General features: G+C 53.5%; 1 protein-coding gene across 1 annotated transcript; it reads left to right on the top strand.

Annotated features, from left to right (window-relative positions):
* Nucleotides 1–272: 272 nt before the first annotated feature.
* On the top strand, nt 273–9,652 carry LOC140457197 (tRNA 2'-phosphotransferase 1-like; the record flags this gene model as incomplete). Its single annotated transcript, XM_072551259.1, has 5 exons — nt 273–299; nt 6,353–6,467; nt 9,015–9,071; nt 9,157–9,267; nt 9,521–9,652. Coding segments are annotated over 5 exons (336 nt in total), but the record flags the coding sequence as incomplete, so codon positions are not given.
* Between the last annotated feature and the right edge of the window lie 1,946 nt (nt 9,653–11,598).

The raw sequence follows: 11,598 nt of genomic DNA, 5'->3' as shown, positions 1-11,598 counted from the left end.
TGCAGGTACGTACCCCAATAATACCCCCACCCCCAAACCAGGGTCACAGTGTGCAGGTACGTACCCCAATAATACCCCCACCCCCAAACCAGGGACACAGTGTGCAGGTATGTACCCCAATAACACCCCCACCCCCAAACCAGGGTCACAGTGTACAGGTACGTACCCCAATAACACCCCCAAACCAGGGACACAGTGTGCAGGTACGTACCCCAATAATACCCCCAAACCAGGGACACAGTGTACAGGTACGTACCCCAATAATACCCCCACCCCCAAACCAGGGGCACAGTGTGCAGGTACGTACCCCAATAATACCCCCAAACCAGGGTCACAGTGTGCAGGTACGTACCCCAATAATACCCCCAAACCAGGGACACAGTGTATTGGTACGTACCCCAATAACACCCCCCACCCCCAAACCAGGGACACAGTGTACAGGTACGTACCCCAATAACACCCCCCACCCCCAAACCAGGGACACAGTGTGCAGGTACGTACCCCAATAATACCCCCAAACCAGGGACACAGTGTGCAGGTACGTACCCCAATAATACCCCCACCCCCAAACCAGGGACACAGTGTGTAGGTACGTACCCCAATAACACCCCCAAACCAGGGACACAGTGTACAGGTACGTACCCCAATAACACCCCCAAACCAGGGACACAGTGTACAGGTACGTACCCCAATAATACCCCCACCCCCAAACCAGGACACAGTGTGCAGGTACGTACCCCAATAATACCCCCACCCCCAAACCGGGGACACAGTGTGCAGGTACGTACCCCAATAATACCCCCACCCCCAAACCGGGGACACAGTGTGCAGGTACGTACCCCAATAATACCCCCACCCCCAAACCGGGGACACAGTGTGCAGGTACGTACCCCAATAATACCCCCACCCCCAAACCGGGGACACAGTGTGTAGGTACGTACCCCAATAACACCCCCAAACCAGGGACACAGTGTACAGGTACGTACCCCAATAACACCCCCAAACCAGGGACACAGTGTACAGGTACGTACCCCAATAATACCCCCACCCCCAAACCAGGACACAGTGTGCAGGTACGTACCCCAATAATACCCCCACCCCCAAACCGGGGACACAGTGTGCAGGTACGTACCCCAATAATACCCCCAAACCAGGGACACAGTGTGCAGGTACGTACCCCAATAATACCCCCAAACCGGGGACACAGTGTACAGGTACGTACCCCAATAATACCCCCACCCCCAAACCGGGGACACAGTGTACAGGTACGTACCCCAATAACACCCCCCACCCCCAAACCAGGGACACAGTGTACAGGTACGTACCCCAATAATACCCCCACCCCCAAACCAGGGACACAGTGTGCAGGTACGTACCCCAATAATACCCCCAAACCAGGACACAGTGTGCAGGTACGTACCCCAATAATACCCCCACCCCCAAACCGGGGACACAGTGTACAGGTACGTACCCCAATAACACCCCCCACCCCCAAACCAGGGACACAGTGTACAGGTACGTACCCCAATAATACCCCCACCCCCAAACCAGGGACACAGTGTACAGGTACGTACCCCAATAATACCCCCACCCCCAAACCAGGGACACAGTGTGCAGGTACGTACCCCAATAATACCCCCAAACCGGGGACACAGTGTACAGGTACGTACCCCAATAATACCCCCACCCCCAAACCGGGGATACAGTGTACAGGTACGTACCCCAATAACACCCCCACCCCCAAACCAGGGTCACAGTGTACAGGTACGTACCCCAATAATACCCCCAAACCAGGGTCACAGTGTACAGGTACGTACCCCAACAATACCCCCACCCCCAAACCAGGGACACAGTGTGCAGGTACGTACCCCAATAATACCCCCAAACCAGGGTCACAGTGTGCAGGTACGTACCCCAATAATACCCCCTCCCCCAAACCAGGGACACAGTGTACAGGTACGTACCCCAATAATACCCCCAAACCAGGGTCACAGTGTACAGGTACGTACCCCAATAATACCCCCAAACCAGGGTCACAGTGTGCAGGTACGTACCCCAATAATACCCCCACCCCCAAACCAGGGACACAGTGTGCAGGTACGTACCCCAATAATACCCCCAAACCAGGGTCACAGTGTACAGGTACGTACCCCAACAATACCCCCACCCCCAAACCAGGGACACAGTGTGCAGGTACGTACCCCAATAACACCCCCACCCCCAAACCAGGGACACAGTGTACAGGTACGTACCCCAATAATACCCCCAAACCAGGGTCACAGTGTGCAGGTACGTACCCCAATAACACCCCCACCCCCAAACCAGGGACACAGTGTGCAGGTACGTACCCCAATAATACCCCCTCCCCCAAACCAGGGACACAGTGTACAGGTACGTACCCCAATAATACCCCCCACCCCCAAACCAGGGACACAGTGTACAGGTACGTACCCCAATAATACCCCCAAACCAGGGTCACAGTGTGCAGGTACGTACCCCAATAATACCCCCACCCCCAAACCAGGGACACAGTGTGCAGGTACGTACCCCAATAACACCCCCACCCCCAAACCAGGGTCACAGTGTACAGGTACGTACCCCAATAACACCCCCAAACCAGGGACACAGTGTGCAGGTACGTACCCCAATAATACCCCCTCCCCCAAACCAGGGACACAGTGTACAGGTACGTACCCCAATAACACCCCCAAACCAGGGACACAGTGTGCAGGTACGTACCCCAATAATACCCCCACCCCCAAACCGGGGACACAGTGTGCAGGTACGTACCCCAATAATACCCCCAAACCAGGGACACAGTGTGCAGGTACGTACCCCAATAACACCCCCAAACCAGGGACACAGTGTACAGGTACGTACCCCAATAACACCCCCCACCCCCAAACCAGGGACACAGTGTACAGGTACGTACCCCAATAATACCCCCAAACCAGGGACACAGTGTGCAGGTACGTACCCCAATAACACCCCCAAACCAGGGACACAGTGTGCAGGTACGTACCCCAATAATACCCCCACCCCCAAACCGGGGACACAGTGTGCAGGTACGTACCCCAATAATACCCCCAAACCAGGGTCACAGTGTGCAGGTACGTACCCCAATAATACCCCCACCCCCAAACCAGGGTCACAGTGTACAGGTACGTACCCCAATAACACCCCCAAACCAGGGACACAGTGTGCAGGTACGTACCCCAATAATACCCCCAAACCAGGGACACAGTGTACAGGTACGTACCCCAATAACACCCCCACCCCCAAACCAGGGACACAGTGTACAGGTACGTACCCCAATAATACCCCCAAACCAGGGACACAGTGTACAGGTACGTACCCCAATAATACCCCCAAACCAGGGACACAGTGTACAGGTACGTACCCCAATAATACCCCCACCCCCAAACCAGGGACACAGTGTACAGGTACGTACCCCAATAACACCCCCAAACCAGGGACACAGTGTACAGGTACGTACCCCAATAACACCCCCAAACCAGGGACACAGTGTACAGGTACGTACCCCAATAATACCCCCACCCCCAAACCAGGGACACAGTGTACAGGTACGTACCCCAATAATACCCCCAAACCAGGGACACAGTGTACAGGTACGTACCCCAATAATACCCCCACCCCCAAACCGGGGACACAGTGTGCAGGTACGTACCCCAATAATACCCCCAAACCAGGGTCACAGTGTGCAGGTACGTACCCCAATAATACCCCCACCCCCAAACCAGGGTCACAGTGTACAGGTACGTACCCCAATAACACCCCCAAACCAGGGACACAGTGTGCAGGTACGTACCCCAATAATACCCCCCACCCCCAAACCAGGGACACAGTGTACAGGTACGTACCCCAATAATACCCCCAAACCAGGGACACAGTGTGCAGGTACGTACCCCAATAATACCCCCTCCCCCAAACCAGGGACACAGTGTGCAGGTACGTACCCCAATAATACCCCCAAACCAGGGTCACAGTGTGCAGGTACGTACCCCAATAATACCCCCACCCCCAAACCGGGGACACAGTGTGCAGGTACGTACCCCAATAACACCCCCAAACCAGGACACAGTGTGCAGGTACGTACCCCAATAATACCCCCACCCCCAAACCAGGGACACAGTGTACAGGTACGTACCCCAATAATACCCCCAAACCAGGGACACAGTGTACAGGTACGTACCCCAATAATACCCCCAAACCAGGGACACAGTGTGCAGGTACGTACCCCAATAATACCCCCAAACCAGGGACACAGTGTGCAGGTACGTACCCCAATAATACCCCCAAACCGGGGACACAGTGTACAGGTACGTACCCCAATAATACCCCCACCCCCAAACCAGGGACACAGTGTACAGGTACGTACCCCAATAACACCCCCCACCCCCAAACCAGGGTCACAGTGTGCAGGTACGTACCCCAATAACACCCCCCACCCCCAAACCAGGGTCACAGTGTGCAGGTACGTACCCCAATAACACCCCCCACCCCCAAACCAGGGTCACAGTGTGCAGGTACGTACCCCAATAACACCCCCCACCCCCAAACCAGGGTCACAGTGTGCAGGTACGTACCCCAATAACACCCCCCACCCCCAAACCAGGGTCACAGTGTGCAGGTACGTACCCCAATAATACCCCCACCCCCAAACCAGGGACACAGTGTGCAGGTACGTACCCCAATAATACCCCCACCCCCAAACCAGGGACACAGTGTGCAGGTACATACCCCAATAATACCCCCAAACCAGGGTCACAGTGTACAGGTACGTACCCCAATAACACCCCCAAACCAGGACACAGTGTACAGGTACGTACCCCAATAATACCCCCACCCCCAAACCAGGGACACAGTGTGCAGGTACATACCCCAATAATACCCCCAAACCAGGGACACAGTGTGCAGGTACGTACCCCAATAACACCCCCAAACCAGGGACACAGTGTACAGGTACGTACCCCAATAATACCCCCAAACCAGGGACACAGTGTACAGGTACGTACCCCAATAATACCCCCAAACCAGGGACACAGTGTGCAGGTACGTACCCCAATAATACCCCCACCCCCAAACCAGGGACACAGTGTGCAGGTACGTACCCCAATAATACCCCCAAACCAGGGACACAGTGTACAGGTACGTACCCCAATAATACCCCCACCCCCAAACCAGGGACACAGTGTGCAGGTACGTACCCCAATAATACCCCCAAACCAGGGACACAGTGTACAGGTATGTACCCCAATAATACCCCCACCCCCAAACCAGGGTCACAGTGTACAGGTACATACCCCAATAATACCCCCCACCCCCAAACCAGGGACACAGTGTACAGGTACGTACCCCAATAACACCCCCTCCCCCAAACCAGGGACACAGTGTGCAGGTATGTACCCCAATAATACCCCCAAACCAGGGACACAGTGTGCAGGTACGTACCCCAATAACACCCCCAAACCAGGGACACAGTGTACAGGTACGTACCCCAATAATACCCCCAAACCAGGGACACAGTGTACAGGTATGTACCCCAGTAACACCCCCTCCCCCAAACCAGGGACACAGTGTACAGGTACGTACCCCAATAACACCCCCTCCCCCAAACCAGGGACACAGTGTGCAGGTATGTACCCCAGTAACACCCCCTCCCCCAAACCAGGGACACAGTGTACAGGTACGTACCCCAATAATACCCCCACCCCCAAACCAGGGACACAGTGTGCAGGTACATACCCCAATAATACCCCAACCCCCAAACCATGGACACAGTGTGCAGGTACGTACCCCAATAATACCCCCACCCCCAAACCAGGGACACAGTGTACAGGTACGTACCCCAATAACACCCCCAAACCCCCCCCCTCGCCCCCAGTTTTATATGCGGACAGTGTAAAGGGAGCTTTACTCTGTATCTAACCCCGTGCTGTCCCTGTCCTGGGAGTGTTTGATCAGGTCAGTGTAGAGGAAGCTTTACTCTGTATCTAACCCCGTGCTGTCCCTGTCCTGGGGGTGTTTGATTAGAGACAGTGTAGAGGGAGCTTTACTCTGTATCTAACCCCGTGCTGTCCCTGTCCCTGGGAGTGTTTGATGGGGGGACAGTGTAGAGGGAGCTTTACTCTGTATCTAACCCCGTGCTGTCCTGTCCTGGGGGTGTTTGATGGGGGGACAGTGTAGAGGGAGCTTTACTCTGTGCTTGATGGGGACAGTGATGATGTGAACTTTGAGTTTGTCCTGTTTTGATAGCGGGGTGGGGTGGGGTGGAGGGGAAGGGTGGGGTGTTGTTGGTTTTGTTAACTCCTGGTTTGTTTCTCTCGGTGAGGTCGAGGAGCTGGAGCTGATTCCGATCTCGGAGGCTGCTGGGAATGTTCCGGAACAGGCTGTTCATGGCACCTACCGGCGCCACTGGGACTCGATAAGGGTGGAGGGTCTGCGCTGTATGTCCCGAAGGCATATCCACCTGGCCCCTGGTCTTCCTGGGAGGGGGGAGTGGTCAGCGGTGAGTGGGGGGATAGGGGAGTGGTCAGCGGTGAGTGGGGGGATGGGGGAGTGGTCAGCGGTGAGTGGGGGGATGGGGGAGTGGTCAGCGGTGAGTGGGGGGATGGGGGAGTGGTCAGCGGTGAGTGGGGGGATAGGGGAGTGGTCAGCGGTGAGTGGGGGGATGGGGGAGTGGTCAGCGGTGAGTGGGGCGTAGGGAGGAGTGGTCAGCGGTGTGTGCGGGGAGGGGGTAGTGGTCAGCGGTGAGAGGGATTGGGGTAAGTGGTCAGCGGTGAGGGGGGGGAGTGGTCAGTGGTGAGGGGGAGTGGTCAGCGGTGAGAGGGGGGAATGGTCAGTGGTGAGGGGGAGTGGTCAGCGGTGAGAGGGGGAGTGGTCAGCGGTGAGAGGGGGAGTGGTCAGTGGTGAGAGGGGGGAGTGGTCAGCAGTGATTGGGGGAGGGGGAGTGGTCAGCAGTGAGTGGTCGTGGGGGGAGTGGTCAGCGGTGAGTGGGCAGTGGTCAGTGGGGGAGAGGGAGTGGTCAGCGGCAAGTGGTCAGCAGTGAGGGGGTGTAGGGGGGAGTGGTCAGCGGAGGGAGGGGGGAGTGGTCAGCGGTGAGTGGGGGATGGGGGAGTGGTTAGTGGTCAGCGGTGAGAGGGGGGAGTGGTCAGTTGGGGGAGGGGGTGGGGTAGTGGTCAGTGGTGAGTTGGGGGAGGGGGAGGGAGAGTAGTCAGCAGTGAGTTGGGGGAGTGATCAGCGGTGAGTGGGGCGTAGGGAGGAGTGGTCAGCGGTGAGGGGGAATGGTCAGCGGTGAGAGGGCGTGGGGGGAGTGGTCAGCGGTGAGTGGGGCGTAGGGGGAGTGGTCAGCGGTGAGTGGGGCGTAGGGGGAGTGGTCAGCGGTGAGTGGGGCGTAGGGGGAGTGGTTAGTGGTCAGCGGTGAGAGGGGGGAGGGGTGATTATTAGATGTATTGTCACATGAACCAGGATACAGTGAAACGTGTTGTTTTCTGTGCAAAGGGCTTGGGTGGAGAGGAATTTGTTAAGTGTACACAGTAATATTTTCTGATTCAGTATGTCACTGTACCTCCCAGCAATGGAGCAAAACTTGACCTACTCTTGGGAAATAAGGCAGGGTAGGTGACTGAGGTGTCAGTGGGGGGAGCACTTTGCAGCCAGTGACCATAATTCTATTTGTTTTAAAATAGTGATGGAAAAGGATAGACCAGATCGAAAAGTTGAAGTTCTAAATTGGAGAAAGGCTAATTTTGATGGTATGAGGCAAGAACTTTCAAAAGCTGATTGGCGGCAGATGTTTGCATGTCAAGGGACAGCTGGAAAATTGGAAGCCTCCAACAATGAGATAATAAGAGTCCAGAGACAGCATATTCCTGTTAGGCAAGGCTGGTAGGTATAGGGAATGCTGGATGACAAGAAAAATTGAGGGTTTGGTTAATAAAAAGGAAGCACATGTCAGGTATAGACAGGATAGATCGAGTGAATCCTTAGAGTATAAAGGCAGTGGGAGTATACTATAGCTTTGGCAAATAGGGTTAAGGATCTAGATGTAAGCATACTTGCTGAGCTGGAAGGTGAGCAAGGTTAGATCTCATGGGATACAAGGAGAACTAGCCATTTGGATACAGAACTGGCTCAAAGGTAGAAGACAGAGGGTGGTGGTGGAGGGTTGGTTTTCAGACTGGAGGCCTGTGACCAGTGGAGTGCCACAAGGATCGGTGCTGTGTCCTCTACTTTTCATCATTTATGTAAATGATTTGGTTGTGAGCATAAGAGGTACAGTTAATATGACACTACTGCAGATGACACTAAAATTGGAGGTGTAGTGGTCAGCAAAGAGGGTTACCTCAGATTACAACAGGATCTTCATTGTTCCTTGAAAGTGGAATCGCAGGTAGACAGATAGTGAAGAAGGTGTTTGGTATGCTTTCCTTTATTGGTCAGAGTATTGAGTACAGGAGTTGGGCGGTCATGTTGCGTCTGTACAGGACATTGGTTAGGCCACTGTTGGAATATTGCGTGCAATTCTGGTCTCCTTCCTATCGCAAAGATGTTGTGAAGCTTGGAAGGGTTCAGAAAAGATTTACAAGGATGTTGGAGGGTTGGAGGATTTGAGCTATAGGGAGAGGCTGAGGGGTGACAGAACATAGAGCATAAAACAGTCCAACATAGCAACAGGCCCTTTGGTCCACAATGCTGTACCGAACATGACACCAAATTAAAGTAATCCCTTCTGCCCGCCCTTGGTTCATATCCCCCCATTCCTTGAATAGGCATGTGCTTATCTAAATTTTGTATCTTCTCCTTGCCAGAAGAGAATGTAACTGGGGTGAGAACGGTCTTTGATTGATAATGTCGATGGTCCAGGCAGTTGCTGTCACACTGTGATGAGTAGGGATGGGGTGGTTTCTGGAGTAATTGGTCCGAGTCCTAGTGGGCATGTGTTTACTGACACAGAGGAAGTATCACCCAGCTGCTCTCTCATTCCCCTGCAGGTATACGCAGTAACTGTGAACTGGCCATCTTCATCCAGCTGAGAAAGGCCATCAGAGGTAAATCTCCCCTCCTCCCTCCCTCCCATGCACCCTTCCACCCCCCCCCCCCCATATTGCTGAAAGCTTCTCGTTTATCTTCCAGATGGAATCCCCTTTTATCTCTCCACCAATCGGGTGATTTTGACGCCAGGGAATGAGAATGGGGTTTTACCCCCAAAATATTTCCAGAGAGTTCTGCAGCTGAAACCATCCCGTGAGTGTCCCAAGGGCTCCTGTGACATTAAACAGCATTACAGGCTCGTTCAGTCCACCATCACCTTCAGTGACAGGGAGGGGACTGTGCCAGAGGCTGAGGGGTGGCTAGCGTTAAGTATTGTGTCAGAGCACGGGCTGGGGGTGTGAGAGGGCAGAAGCATGTGCAAGCTGTGTGAGGGGGATATGGACCCCACCAGCCCAGAGGGTGTTCTCTATGGCCTCTCACTGTGCACCCTTGTTTCCTTGTTCAGGATGTGTACTCCCCCTTGATGAATGAAGTCCTCCTGGTGCCCCACCCACCTGCTGCAAACACTGAGCTGCTCTCAGCCCTGAGGACCACCCGCCATGTTACTCTAGCAGATTAAAAAACAGCCACAAACTCAGACACTGTTTCAGTTTTTAATTGTCTCCATTTATCAAAAAACATCCAAAACAGCAGAGATCAATGAAGAATCATCAGTAACTCGGTGACATTTTCTAACCCTTCGCCTTCCTCTGTGCATTTCCTGCCCCACACCGAATGGCAGAGTGTGGGAGGGAGACAAGATCTCTGGGTACTGAGTGTCCTTGCCCACCCCATTAGCCAGTTGGAGTGGGCACCTCTGGCTGACCTTGAGCAGCAGGAGGCCAGACCAGGGCCCAGTGGGTACTGATGGGGAAAAACTACACCAGACCTGGAACTGACAGAACACACAAACCCATCAGAACAAAAAGAGTACAATTTCACCTTGAAACCAGATACCTTTAAAACAGCAGAGTGTACAGTGTCTCTGTAACTGTGTGTGGGTGTCATTAAAACCAGGGTGGGTAGGCAGAGAGAAAATAAATCAGAGCAAAGTACCCACACACAGCCTCAGTGAGAAATTACCAGCATGATTAGTCTTTGTTATTGGAGCAAATGTTGCTTAATGTTCAGGACCACCCCCAGGGAGATGGTCACGTCTCTGAAGTCCCAGAATTAAGAGGAACTTGTCATCCTTCCACAGGTGGGCTTTAGTTCCAACCTGAAGTCAAGTCAGTAAACCCCAGCCTGCTCTCTGGAACCCTAGCAGCTGGACGTTGGGAGCGGATTGGAGGAAGCTTGTTTGAGTAAATCGAGAGTTGTTCTGTCAGGGATGGTAGCATCTGAGCAGATGGACAGGTGAACACACACAGACAGGACCCTCTGTGGGACGGGTACAAAGGTTCAAGTCCCTGGCAATGGGAGACACGTACTGTAATCACAGTCTTCTGTGGGGGAGGGGAGGGGAGGGGAAAACACAGGACTCAATGTAATCACAGCTTTCTCTGGGGATGGGGGGGGGGGAGAAAAAAAGAGAAACACAGGACTCGTACTGTAATCACAGCCCACAGGGAGCACAGGCTGTAATTACACGTCAAGGTACAGATTCCTGCCTGAAGTCAAAAAAAACCAAAAGGTCACTGCCTCCTGGATAGAGAGAGACAGATAGAGGGGGGAACAAATGATAGAGAAAGAGAAAACATTCACACTGGAACAGAATGAGTCGCTCCTGGGAGTTAAATGGAGGAGGAGAGTGAGAACAAGGTGGATAGAGACATGAAGAGACTGACCAAGCACAAGCAAATGTGGAAACCCCCAGACACAGCCCTGGAGCTGGATCAGGGACACACACACACACACACACACACATATATCCCCCACCGAGCAGTGGTGCAGCTGAAACAGATTGCAGTCACTCCAAGGCAGCAGCTTGTTCCTGCAATTTTGAAAGTAGAAATAGAAGAAGAATTGTGAAGGAGTATGACAGGACAAAGATGTTGCAGAATCCCCGAATGTTTGTCCTACAGCTGCTGACAACAGCCATCTACTCTGTTAGATGACAGAGAGAGACAGAGAGAGGGGAGGGGAGGTGTGTACGGAACACGATTATCGAAGGTACAGGCTCCACTCAGCATTCACATTCACAGCTGGTTTCCGGATGGTTAGCACCAAGGTCTCTACGTTATATTCAAAGTTCAAGTTCGATTCAGTTCCATCTGCAAACAAGATGGTAAACATTAAATTTAGATTAAGTAATCTAATCTACAGTGTGGAAACAGGCCCTTCGGCCCAACAAGTCCACACCAACCCACCCAGACCCATTCCCCTACATTTACCCCTTCAGCTAACACTCTGGGCAATTTAGCACGGCCAATTCACCTGACCTGCACATCTTTGGACTGTGGGAGGAAACCCACACAGACACGGGGAGAATGTGCAAACTCCACACAGACAGGAGCCTGGGACCCTGGCGCTGTGAGGCAGCAGTGCTAACCACTGTGCCACCGTGCTGCCCACAGATGATAAACATTACATCCACCAAAAGCA

This window comes from Chiloscyllium punctatum, chromosome 31 (genome assembly GCF_047496795.1).
Source record: "Chiloscyllium punctatum isolate Juve2018m chromosome 31, sChiPun1.3, whole genome shotgun sequence".
Taxonomy (NCBI): Eukaryota; Metazoa; Chordata; class Chondrichthyes; order Orectolobiformes; family Hemiscylliidae; genus Chiloscyllium; species Chiloscyllium punctatum.
This window is presented reverse-complemented; position numbering and strand designations above follow the sequence as displayed.